Genomic DNA, 12,871 nt, shown 5'->3' with positions numbered 1-12,871 from the left:
GATTCACTTTGTCTGGTATTTTTGTACATATGTTTTGTCAGTTCTGTGATCATGTCAAAGCAGCAACTTATATTAAAAAGTGTTTTATTTCCGTTTGAAAGCTGCCCGCTTCCATGGAAGGACAACAGAAAATCGCTCTTATAAACATGTAATTACTAAAATCACGATACCCTGACTTTGTATCCCTCTGAAAAATGAACCAATTAAATAAAGAAATCCCTCCATAGTGATACCACGATAGAGAGCGTTCATTTTATAGCGTTAACACCGGAGCTGTAACTGGTCCGGTATGAAACTGGGGTGACGGAACAACACAGCACTTTTAAATTTCAATAATCAGAATCAGAAATTGTTTCTGTTGCTTTAAAAGGTTTATGTCAGTCTGCCTTTCCCCATCGATACGCTTCCCGACCGCCCTGCACCATAGAGGGTTAAAAAAAAAAACGACGCGCACATTGAGCAAAACTCTGAAACAGGAGAAGCGGGACATAAAACGGAGCGACGAACTAGATGTGAATTATGGCATAAAAACAGAGAATCCGACGCTGAACAGTGAAAAATCAACACATGATGTGAAACATGATGATTAGGAGGCGCAGCAGGTGATGAGTGAATATTAATGATGGTCAATAAACGACAAAATAAATCTAGCAACAGGAAAGAGACTAAAGTGGACATAGAAATAAACCAAGAGAGGATAATATTAATCAGAGGAAACTAAATGGAAATGAATGAAGAACAAAATACAAGAATAAACTAAGAAACTAAAGTAAATACAGAGGAATAAACTGGTATGGCAAGACCTTTAGAGCAATAATTAATACAGAGACTGTATGGCAAGAATAAACAGACACTATTTCCAGATAAAAGGTAAAATAATGTTGTTGAAGTGCCAGTTATGATTGACATAGTTACAGTTCTCGCCATGTTTTAATGCTGCAGAGCTCAGTCTTTTTGCAAATAGATCAAAGTTTAAACTGGCATGTTGTTCATCTTTACATCTTGTTTTGCAACATTTAGCAACTAACATCAGAAAATGGCACAGAACAAGAATATTTTTTTTTCCACTGATTGGCTGCTGATAGGCCTACCAAGTTTAAGTTGACATCTGTAAAAATGATTTTTATTCCCATGGCTTTTTTCTTTTTCTCTGGGAAATTATCTTTGATGATAAATACAGAAACAAGCATAAAATGCCGTCGTCAGGCTTTTCCTCAGGCTGGTCTTTGCTGCGTGTTCTCAGGAGTGCCCCCCCTGGTGGCCGCCTCAGGGCTGCGTCCCGGCCCGGACCGTCCTCCTCCTGGTTTCGACGGCTGCATCCACAAGGTTCGGATCAACGGAGAGATGCAGGACCTGACCTTCAGAACCGCAGCAGAGCCGCCGGCCAAGGTGAGACTGAGCGCCTTCAGCACCATCATCGTGCTCTGACCTCTGACCTCTGACAACAAAATATCCTCTGGTTTAACTCCACCCATCACTGATGTGGATTCTGACTTTAACCTCTGAATTAAAACTTTTCACAAAATTTTGACTTAATTTAAGACAGAATTAATTTAATATCTGAATTTGTATTTTAATATTAGAATTCAACATTTTTTCTTACAATTTTGACGTCAAACTAATTTTTTTACTTTTTTCTCAGAAGTTTAACAGTTTTTGTCAAAATTCTGATTTTATCTGGAGACCAGGTGTGAATTGTTGCTCTATAAATAAAGTTAACTGAAGTGTTTGTCCAGGGCCCGGCGGTTCTGGTCGGGTGCCACTCCTGCAGTGTGTGCACAGCTGGAGCCTGCAGGGAGGGAGGTCAGACCGGGGTCACCTGCAGCTGCCCTCCGGGCCGGATGGGGGCGCTGTGTGACGAGACGGCAGCCAGCGACCCCTGTCAGAACATCAGGTGAGCCGGTCCGGTCGGTTTCTTCTAAATCGAAACATGACTGAATGAGGAAAAGTTTGGGCAGAATATTTAGCATCCTTTCTGTCTTAAAGGGCCGGTATCATGTTTTATCATGACTCCTTCATCAGAAACAAACCTGGAGTTTTGTTTTGGTTCCTTCATACTTGTTCCTTTAATCTTAACGGCAACCATTCAACTGTTAAACACCTGGGTGGCCGTAGCCCCGCCTCCCCTACTCAGCTCCTACAGACTAGCCAGCAGCAATTAGCGCCAGCTGAGCTGCTGCTCAGAGCAACACTGGTAAAAACATTAAAGGGTTAACAGAGGAACCATGTTGGATGACTTCCTGGAGGCGGAGCTTCAAGAAGAGTTTTTAAAACACAGAGGCCCAATTTGAAGATGTTAAAACAGGAAGTAACATTTCTTTTAAGCCATTTTTGATACATTTAGCATTTTTATAACAACTGAAGGTAGCCTGGAAAACACGACACCGGCCCTTTAAATCAGCAGTTAGCAGCTGACTCTAACCTGGCTCTCCAGGTGTGTCCATGGTACCTGCGTTGCCACGGCGCAGGCCTACAGCTGCCGCTGCTCTGACGGCTACCAGGGCCTGTCCTGCGACCGCCCCGCCTGCAGCTGCGCCCACGGAGAGTGTCGGACCTCCGAGTCCGGGGTTCTGGTCTGCCACTGCGAGCCGGGCTTCACCGGACCCGCCTGCAACACAGGTAAGCCCAGCGCCCCACCAACCTCTGGTTCCCCCCCCTCCTGCCGACCTCTGACCCCACGCCTCACCGCCTGCCCCTCCCCCTGCTGCAGAGCTGCGCTGCCAGGGCGAGACGCTTCGGGAGCAGCTGAAGCGGCACCAGGCCATGCGGACCTGCACCTCCACCAGCAGGGTGCCGCGCGTGGCGTGTCCCCGGTCCTGCCAGGCGGCGGCACCGCCCGGCGTCTGCTGCGGCGTCACCAAGACGCGCCGGCGGAAGGTGGCGTTCCGCTGCACGGACGGGTCGTCGTACTCAGAGGAGCTGGAGACGGCCCTGGAGTGCGGCTGCGGCCGGTGCCCGCTGTAGGCCCCGCCCCCTAGCTGCAGGCCCCGCCCACCAGAGGAGCGGCCCTGGACAAGCAGAACAGACACTCAGAGAAAATATATTGTAAAATATATGTGAGAAACATAGAACTTATTTTTATTATGGATTTTTCTAAGATGATAAAAGGACTCAAGTTGTTTTTAATGTTTCATAGTATAAAAATATTTTCTACCTTTGTAATAAACTAGATTAACATTCCTTAAAGAATCTGAATTTAAAAGTTTTAATGTAAATCTTTATAAATATTTCCTCTAACCAAACGATCCCGATGTATTTGGCATATTGGCATGAAATTAATGTGAGAAGAGGCTCCGCCCACCAGGCGCGGCCATCTCCTTCACACTGGACCCCTCTGACCTCTGACCTCAGCTGCAGTCCAGTCTCCTCCAAACTCCTCAGTTTGTCTTGTATTTTTTCCTTCCACTCAACTTTCTATGAGCATCTCTTCTTCCTATGAGGATCGAGTCGAGGTCGTGAACCAGATCCAGTTTTTATTGGATTAATAGATGAATTATTGGAGGTCAATCAGAGATTCCTCCTCAGGGATCCAGCAGGTCCACCCGACCAGAACCACCTGCACTCGCCTTATCGCCATGGAAACCAGTTCTCCTTCTGTGCCTTTCTGGAATCAGATGTTTTCTGTCCAGTCCAGCTGCTGTGGATGGTTTGGATGTTTTCAAGGTTCTGCCAACCTGGACCGGACTGGGCTGAACCGGACCGGCGGTTCTGAAACCGATCCAGCAGCGTAATGAATGTGAAACTGTTTGGGGATCAAACTCCTCTTCCTCCTCCTCTTCCTCTAAGCCCGACGCCACAGAAACAAAATGGAGTCTGTCCGTAAATGGGAAGATTCACATTTTCACGTTGTTTTTCTTCCGTTTTTGTTTCTGCTGCTTCTACAAACGACCAAAAACTTACCAAAAAAAACTTTTTTTTTTTTTAAAAACAATACTTTTAGGTTTTTTTAGTGTCTTGAAAATGAGCCAATCAACAGGCACTACCCTGTTACCAAGCAACCCCAGAGAAGTCCCGCCCTGTTACCTAGCAACCAGAGCAGAGTTCCATCCTGATACCAGCTGGTTGTTATTTTATATTTTTTTATATTATGCAGGTTGCAAAGACACGACATTAAAACAACCTATTAAGAAATTTGACTCGTATAAATAAGCTAATAAAATATGAGCTAAAACCAAAAGAAAGTTTAACAATATTTCACCCTCTTGTTGATTGTGTAGGAGGCTCTACTTCTGCTTTTCAAAGATGTATGGTGCTTTACAGCCATTTTCAGCTGAGGGTAAACTTTGAGTTGGGGCGTGGCCAGCAGCAGCTTATTTGGATTTAAAGTGACAGTGCCCTAAAAAAGCTCACAGAATTTAAACGACTTAAGAATTGTTTTGTGCAAAAAAAGTAAGGATTATGTTTTTGTGTAGACCATAGGCTGCCCCTCTGCCCGGGTGGAGAGCCAACCCCCGTTTTACCAAACACCAGCAGCTCCTGTCATGACTCTTCTTTTTCCACTGGACAGCAGCTTCATACAGGAAGTGAAACAGGGCGGCCATCTTGGAACTACTGGAATGTTTTTAGTTTTGTTTACACCAGTGGTCCCCAAAGTGGGTCCTGGAGGCCCGGCATCCTGCATGTTTTAGTTGTCTCCCTGGTTTAGCTCACCTGGATCAAATGATGGTTCATTAGAGGTCTAAGAAGAACATTGAGGAGCTGAAAAGGTCGTTACTACCAGGGAGAGAATAAAACATGCAGGATGCCGGGCCTCCAGGACCCACTTTGGGGACCCCTGGTTTACATCGAACCTTCAGCGACTAAACCTGCAGCCCTACTTCTTCCTTCTTCTGCCCCCTCCAGTCATCCCCCTCACCCATGTGGCTCCACCCACTCTCTCTGGTCCCGCCCATCCCATCCTGTCTGATGATGAAGGTTCATTGTGAACAGAATAAACCTCAGCTACTAGTTATTGACGGTAACTAAACTGATCTGTACTCTCACCTGTAAAGGTCGTAGGTTACATTTCATTAATTATGTGATTATAACTGATGGTTTAATTGAATGTTGGAATTAAACGTCTATTGAAACCAGCGAAGTCATCGGTGTCTGACGTCAAAATTGAGTTTGTTGATCCCAGGAGGAGGAAGTTATTCTGAATGGAAATGTTTTTGTTCAGAACTGGATGAATTTTTATTAAATTCACTTTTTTTTTCTGCTTCTGGTGAGGGTAAAGTTTTAATGTGGTTTGTCACGGACAGGCCAGTAGAGGTCACTAATGAGGCCGTCAAATGTCCCTGCACCAGCTAAGGCAGGGGAGCCCAAAGTGGGTCCTGGAGGCCCGGCATCCTGCATGTTTCAGTTCTCTCACTGGTTTAGCTCACCTGGATCAAATGACGGCTCGTTAGAGGCCTAAGGAGAACATTGACCTGCTGAAAAGGTTACGACCACCAGGGAGAGAACTAAAACATGCAGGATGCCGGGCCTCCAGGACCCACTTTGGACACCACTGAGCTAAGGCTAACATTAGCCTATCTAATGCCATTGGCAGATCCAGCCTATTCGTGGTAGTTGTTAGCCTGTACAAAGGTAACACCACCATATCTAATGCTAATGCTATCCATGCTAATGGCCAACAGAGGAAGAAGACAGTCCAGTTGATGTCCAGCCTCTCCAAATGCAAACTAGTACTCTCCTCCTCATCATCTGTTCAGTTACCAGTTCTGGTTGCTAAATTACCGTCAGCCTATCAGCAAACAGATCAATGGCTTCTGATGGGATTTATTCTCCTGTTTTAAGGAAGTAGACATCGTTGGACAAGAGTATTAATTTTGGCACAATAGCTGCTCCGTACACGGTTCAAGGTGAGCTGAGTCAAACTGTCTTCCTGTCCAAATGCTGAAGGTATTCGTCTTCAAAGGAACGACCTTTGCCCTTCAGATGACCTGCTGAGCGTTGGCTCCTCGTGTTGCTGCTGTTTCTTTCCTCTAGATTTTCATCCTGATGTTTCGGTTTTAGATGAAAACCTGAAGACATTCATTTTCCTGAAGCTCATGTCCCAGAGCTGCTCCTGATTGGTTCAGCAGCATCTACTGCTGCTGAACCAGTAGCAGTAGATTGGTTCAGCATCTACTGAACCAATCGGTGTGTGACGTCATAACTAAAATTTAAAAGCTTTCTGAAAGTCGTTTCTTTGGCCCCATCTGTTGGCCAAATGTCAGAAGTGCAGTTTTAAGCTTCTACACCTGCAGAACCAAACAATGATTCACCTGTTTACCAGTGGGGTCCAACTTGAGGCACAGGGGCAGTTTACGGTCCCAGATTGCAGTTCTAGGAGCCACAGGTGACTTTTCATTATAAACATAATCATCTTAACTAAATATTATTTTAATGAAGCTCTTTATTCATTGATGGTTTTATTCTGCCTCATTTTATCGTTTAATTTTATGTTTAGTTTTTTTGGCCGGAGAAATAGCTGTTACCATGGTAACCCTAACCAGGATTTCAGGAAGTTTAGTGAAGTTGAGCAGAAATAGACAGTTTTTCGAGTCCAATTCCCGGTTTTTATCTAAAGAGTGGAGGTTCTATCAGAACCGACCAGAACTCGGCTATAACAGTTGAAGTTCTGAGAGCAAAAAGCGAGTCGTGAATGAAGAAACAGCGCGGTTCTGTTTAATGACCCAGTTTTATTTTCACAGCAGTTGGGAAACACTTTCCGAACCAGAACAGAAACACACAGCAGAACCTCGTCCTCTCCGGGTCAGAACAGGGCGTGGCCAAGCGCCTGCAGCAGGTCCAACTCCATGTAAACCCGGCAGAACGACAGGAAGACGCCAACAGCCGAGAACCCGATCAGAACCCAGAGAACCCGAGCGCTGAAGTACAGCGGAGCCAAACTGGAAGAGAGCAGAGCAGAACTTCAACACAAGCAGGAGCGCCACAATTTGCCAACAAACAACGTAAACTGTGGCAAAAAATAATTTCACATCAGTTTGAAAAGCTAATAAATAGGTTCACAAAAACAAGTTTTATTAAGGCTGTAGCTCCAGTATGTCTTAGTTTATCCCCCATTAGAACTGTTTGTTTATTTCAGTTAAAACAATTTCAAGTTCAGTTTATTTCATTATCTATAACAACCTTGGTTGCAAGTTTAGCAGCTAAATATTTGAATCTCAGGTGATTAAATATTAAAGTTCTGCTGTAGAAACAGAACCGCCAAACCCGACCCGAAGCGCCTACCGTCCCTGAGCCGACTCGGCGTAGCCCCAGAAGTAACACAGCCGTCCATAAAGGTAGAGCAGACCGCAGAGGCTGGACAGGCCTGCAACACACACACACACACACACACTCACACTCTCAGAGAAGTCAGAACCGGTGGATAGGCCAGGTTCTGGCGGCCGGCGGCTCACCTTGGCTGAAGAACACTCCGGACGTCCACAGGATGGTGATGAAAATGGGGAAGTACTCCGAACAATTCGCTCTGAAACAATGACAAAGTCACCACCAGTGGGCGCCAGAGAGCCTCTAACCGCCAACAGAGACCAACTTCCTGCAGGTGGGAACAAAACTACCAAGGCGCTTTGCAGTACATTATTGTCAAAATACTTTCTAGAAGAAAACATTTATTTTTATTTTTCTAGACGGTTTTCTAGCAAATGTAAATGTAGTTGTTACATGGGGCGGCAAGCAGGTGTCACTGTTGCGCTCTGTTCAGCTTCTGTTGTCCAAACCCCCTGCCATTACGGACAAAGATGGAGGCCACTTTTTGTTTTCAAATAAACACTGAAAATATTTATTTCTCAAGTCATCTTTTGTTTTAATTGCTTCAATAATAAAGTAAACAGACAATATTTTAAAAACCAAAGCAGTATAATTTGTAAATCACTGTTGATCAGAAATATTAAGAGGGTTTTGAAGAGCTGATGCATGAAATGACAGGTGAGTATTTTCAGATACTTTTTTTGCTTAATTTTTTTATATTTAGAAACAAAGGTTGGGCAGCGCATGTTGATTTTAGCAAAGTGTGATCAATACAAACATTGTTAATGAAAGAAACAGTTTGTCAAATACCTGAATAAATAATGTTCAGGTCATACAAACACATAGTCGCTTACAGTCAAATGTTCATATAAAACATAAACACATTAAAGGTGGAGAAATTACAGCAACCCGGCATTTATCATGAAAAAAATTCTCATCATAATAAGAACTTTGATTTGTTATGATAAATTTCAGTTATTTTTGTTAAAAAAGACCCCAGTTATTTTTAAATTATTTTTGCCATTTTCTACCTCTTGTTTCACAGGAGTGTCAATAAATATAAATATGATGAAATGCGGTTATTATGTGCAGCTTAGTGATATAAATCTGATTTTTTATAGGCCTCTGCATTTGACCAAACTCGTCCTAGGGATTTTGATCGATCGGGTTCAACTTTAAATGATCAGCCTTTTTAATTAAATTTGGTACATGTGTATCTTGTCAGGACGTACAAAAAAGTCTCTTGGAGCCCTGGTCCAAACCCAACAGGAAGTCGGCCATTTTAGATCAAAGCCACTTTGTTATAGACGTCGTATCTGATTGAACTTGTCATACAGCTTTTGACATACAGACTTCAGAAACACTCAGCAGAGTCTTGAGACATTGAAGGTCAAAAGTTATCAAATAATTTTTTGTACATCAAAGCATGTGGGTGTGACTAAGTGTCAAACTTTAAATATTCGCCACGAAACATCAAGGTTCAATAACTTCCACACACAAGGTCACAGCTGCATCAGACTCATGTCTCATTATAGACTAGCCCTCATCATATTCACATGGTCAACTGATGACATCACCTAAGCCCCGCCTGCTTCCAACAGGAAGTCACTCGTTTTTTGGTTGTCTTAATTTTACTTTTTGATTCATATGGGTTTAATCCTGTGCCAACTGACATAAAATCATCTGATGAAGTCTGTCAATGCTGACTGCTGGCTGAAGCGTTTAGGGGTGGCTGAATAGCGAATTTCAAGCCCTTGCCATAAGCATACGGTCATCCCTAAATCACACATACATCATCCGATTTGCACAAAACTGGATATGTATGACTGGATATGTATGACCTTTCTGAACCTCTAAAGAGGCCAATAGTATTATATTGGAATTTGGCTCAAGGACGCCCCCTACATGGTTCCAACAATTGCATCTCCCTGATTTATCATCCAATCTGCTCCAAATTTTTTATGTGCATCGTAATGGAGCATTGCTTCACATTGGTGTGGTAGATTTATGACATCACTAATGCCCCGCCCACTCAGAGAAGATGCTGAAAAAAATATGGTGACTCATTCTGCTTCACCCTGTATGTTACATGAGATTGAAACTTTATCCACTAATATTCTATGAGGGACATACCAGGCTGCTTGGTATCATTTTTACCAAGCAGCCTGGTAAAAATGATAATCATTTAATTATCATTTTTATTAGTAGTATTTTCTCTTTCCTCTTTCTTTTTTCATCAACTTATACTATTGTGTTATCGTTTTGTACAGCACTTTGGTGCAGTTTCAAAACTGTTTTCAAAACTACTCTATGAATAAATTTGACATTGTGGGGATTTTACACCGATTTCCACTGATTTTCTACAGCCTAACCCAAAAACAGCGTTTCCCCTCGTGGGGACTAGAATTTGTCCACACAAGGAGCAGAGGTCCCCACAACCCCACAAAGTAGGGGGTCCCCACAAGGATATGAAAACCTGGTTCACACACACACACACAGAGGTACTGACTGGGCTCTGAAGATCCGCTCGAACTCCGGCGGCCCGCTGATGCAGGGCGGAGACACCGAATACTTCCTCCTGGCATAAATGACCTGCAGGGAAAAATAAGCTGCGCGCACACACACACACACACACACACACACACACACACACACACACACACACACACACACACACACACACACACACGCACGCACACACACACACACACCGTCAACACGCTCGCCTTCATCAGGCTGATTTTCATACGGGTTTATTTTCCGGGTCGGTTCCGACCGGACTGGGGGAACATTGGAGGCCCGCTCTGTCAACACTGGATGCAAATTAATTCATAAAAACTTCAGATAAATAAACTGTTTATCACCAAGGCTTCAGATTTACAGTCAGCTGAGCGGTTTCCACGTAAACCAGTAGGATATCAATACAGCAGATCGAAGCTGAACCGGACCTAGTTCCTGGTTCTTACCTTGCTCCAGAACTCCCAATACGGTCACAGCGCCCAGTCCGACTGCCTCATCCAGCATGGCTGCAGGCCGACAGGTGAGACTGAGGCTGGGACCACGGGGAGAGAATACACCTGCAGGGGGCGGAGCCAAAAAACTACAGGGGGGCGGGGCCACGTCAGACATGCTGGAGGAGGCGGAGCCACGAAAGAGGGGAAAAAAGAGAAACTCTTGAAAGAGACTGAGCCAAAGAGTGGAAAATAATTAAATTCACAAAAAATGAAAAAATAAACTTACACTGAGTTCTATGGAAGCCCGTTTCTATAGAAGCCTGTTTCCGCCACTCTGGTTAAAAAAATAAAAATAATAAAAGAATCTCATTATAGTATCTCGAAATTTCGACATTATTGGAGCAAAGAATAAATAAAACAAAAAAATAAAAGACCTGCAGGAGACGGGGCGAGTCAGACGGCGGCAAGGCGGTGTGTGGGAAAAGCCAAAAAGTGGAAAAAAACTAACAATTAAAAAAAAAAAAAGAAATAATCTCTTGCAGTGGGCGGAGCTAAATAAATAAATAAAATAGTACCTGCACCTTTCTAAAGAACGCGTTACCACACCTGATTGGACGAGAGAAATTAACTTTAACACGATGTTCAATCCAAACATGTCCACCGGACTGAACAAAGACTAACTTTATATTATTAAATATTGCTGGCTTACTTCAGTAGCATTTCACTTCCATCTATTTATTTAGCTTCACCAACTCGCAGTCACGCATCGTCTCCACAACTAAACATGTCACCCTAAATATGTTGTAACTTCAGAGTATATGTCATATTTCTCACCTACAGATATGACTTTTTCCCCTCCCGCATCTTCATTTCTCCTCCTTCCTCCGTTTTATTTTATTTTAACTCACTCGGGCTCAACAGAGCTAGCTCCGTAACACCAAGCATACGTCCTACACCCAGAATGCATTGCAGCGTAAACAACATGGCGGCGTCCGCATAAAAACTGTCTATGGTATTTTTTAATGCATTTCAGTGATTCTTGAGGATAGGGACAAATGGGTTTCAATTTTCCCAAATTTTTAAAAATGATTCCTCAAGCTTAAGTATTCAAATATGACAAATAATATTTTGGAAATGTAAAGATCCTAGTTGCAACAATTTTGAAAATTACATTTTTAATGGACTTGACCCAGAACTTTGTCAACACCATCGGACAAAAAATAAACATAAAATAATTCTTTAATGACCCTGTTAGTGATATTTTTACTCGGTTTTAAAGACAAATGCTTCTCAAGAAACTAAATAAATATGGAAAGAAAAAAAAAATCAAAGCCCATCTGACGGAGTTGACACAGAACTGCAGGTGGTGACAAACTAGTGAGTAAAATGAAATACTTGATAAATGTGGAGTATTGCAATTTATGTAAAATACATTAAAATGAATTAACTGCGCACTTAAGTGAGATTTGTCAACAATTTCACTTAAAGGGTCACAAAAACTGAGTTGACAAAAAGCCAAACTACCTCAATTTATATGTTATTCTGAAGCAGGCCATATTGTAGCTCGTCAGGTCCATGAAATCTTTACATTAAACCAAAATTAAGCTTTTATTTCAAAAATTTCATCAAAGTTTTGTAAATTGTCAGTTATGGAGTTGACACATCATGGTTGTGACGAGCAACTTAGGAATAAAACAGAAGAAAAAACTAAAGAATAACAAGCTAACCAGAGCTAACTAGCCCTCCTAGCAAAGGAAGAGAAAGGACGACGTCATGGGGTCCTCAGAAGTTCTGGTGCCCCCCAATAATGCCTGATTTTTTTTACATTATTTTCATGTCTGACGGTGTTGACAAAAACTAGGGACAAATTTCAGTGGAGTTGGACAATATATAAAAATGATTAAATTTATTGATACTTTTATAATTATTTATAAATACTTATACTTAATTGTCATATTATCTTAGTATTCCTTTAATTATTTTAAACTATGGGCTCTTTGCACCTAAGGCGTTGACGTCACATCTCCAGGAGCTAATGCGGCTCACTTTTTTCCGCTTTGAGTTACCATGACTGGTAGAAAAGACTAAGTCGTATTTCAGATGCAAAAAAACAATGATATTAACATTGTTGTCTTCCTAATATAATGGGCTTTTAAGTTTTCGTTAATTTCCAAGCGATCCTGAATTAAGAAGATGGCTTGTAAATATCTGTCGCTACCAGCTAACGCCGCACAGCAAAGTTTGCAGCCTTCACTTCACTCCGGATCAGCCTAAAACTACCGGGGATACGGATGGTAAATAAAGGAGCCTCCCTGAGTTATTTCCATGGAATCACTTCTATATTCAGCCTGAAAGAGTTTATGGGAACGAGAGAGCAGACCAGAGCCAGACAGCCGAGCAACTGATCCTCCTGAACATCCTGCTGTAAACACCGTCCTATCTGAGCTCTGAACAAGAAACATGCAAAGGTAATAAAACGAAATAACACGGAGACATGAAGCAACACGGTCATATTTTTCTAAAAGCAGCAACTTTGAACCTGAACAGCTGAACCAGATCTCTGACACCAGAGCTGCGCTACTGTCAAGCTATGAGGCTTGTTGAGCCTCGTCAGGCTTCGGAAGCTAAAAGCCCGAACCGGAACCGAACCCCGTTAGTCTCTGACACTAACGACAATA

The 12,871-nt window shown here is 42.7% G+C and overlaps 2 protein-coding genes across 3 annotated transcripts in view; one reads left to right on the top strand and one right to left on the bottom strand.

Moving 5' to 3' along the window:
- slit3 (slit homolog 3 (Drosophila)) overlaps nt 1-5,073 on the top strand; it is a 234,923-nt gene extending 229,850 nt beyond the window's left edge. Inside the window, exons 35-38 of the mRNA XM_015005503.2 lie at nt 1,244-1,389; nt 1,737-1,894; nt 2,435-2,619; nt 2,711-5,073. Coding sequence (XP_014860989.1) covers nt 1,244-1,389; nt 1,737-1,894; nt 2,435-2,619; nt 2,711-2,964 — 743 coding nt within the window. The 3' untranslated portion in view covers nt 2,965-5,073. The remainder of the gene's footprint in view (nt 1-1,243; nt 1,390-1,736; nt 1,895-2,434; nt 2,620-2,710) is intronic.
- A 1,572-nt stretch (nt 5,074-6,645) lies between these two features.
- ltc4s (leukotriene C4 synthase) lies at nt 6,646-11,659 on the bottom strand. Of its 2 annotated transcripts, none has more exons than XM_015005499.2 (7): nt 10,628-11,659; nt 10,480-10,527; nt 10,206-10,369; nt 9,749-9,848; nt 7,389-7,459; nt 7,219-7,300; nt 6,646-6,875 (listed from the first exon to the last, which is right to left on the bottom strand). In XM_015005499.2, the coding sequence occupies exons 3-7, from the start codon at nt 10,366-10,368 to the stop codon at nt 6,740-6,742; spliced, it is 552 nt and encodes a 183-aa protein (XP_014860985.1). In that variant the 5' UTR covers nt 10,369; nt 10,480-10,527; nt 10,628-11,659; the 3' UTR covers nt 6,646-6,739. The 2 variants fall into 2 exon arrangements, with proteins under 2 accessions (XP_014860985.1, XP_014860984.1); XM_015005498.2 differs by having other exon boundaries at nt 11,028-11,659.
- Nucleotides 11,660-12,871: the final 1,212 nt, after the last annotated feature.

This window comes from Poecilia mexicana, unplaced genomic scaffold (genome assembly GCF_051168715.1).
Source record: "Poecilia mexicana isolate PSO_F unplaced genomic scaffold, ASM5116871v1 scaffold_10, whole genome shotgun sequence".
Taxonomy (NCBI): Eukaryota; Metazoa; Chordata; class Actinopteri; order Cyprinodontiformes; family Poeciliidae; genus Poecilia; species Poecilia mexicana.
The sequence above is the reverse complement of the archived record's forward strand: the minus strand, read 5'-3'. Positions and strand labels throughout refer to the sequence as shown.

Bases quoted from the DNA above. Each gene is read 5' to 3' on its own strand.
- ltc4s (XM_015005499.2), bottom strand. From the start codon at position 10,368: ATGTCTGACGTGGCCCCGCCCCCCTGTAGTTTTTTGGCTCCGCCCCCT. The intron at 9,849-10,205 runs GTAAGAACCAGG...GTGTGCGCGCAG, and splicing joins ATTGGGAGTTCTGGAGCAAG to CTTATTTTTCCCTGCAGGTC. The intron at 7,460-9,748 runs GTCAGTACCTCT...TCATTGTTTCAG, and splicing joins GAGCGGATCTTCAGAGCCCA to AGCGAATTGTTCGGAGTACT.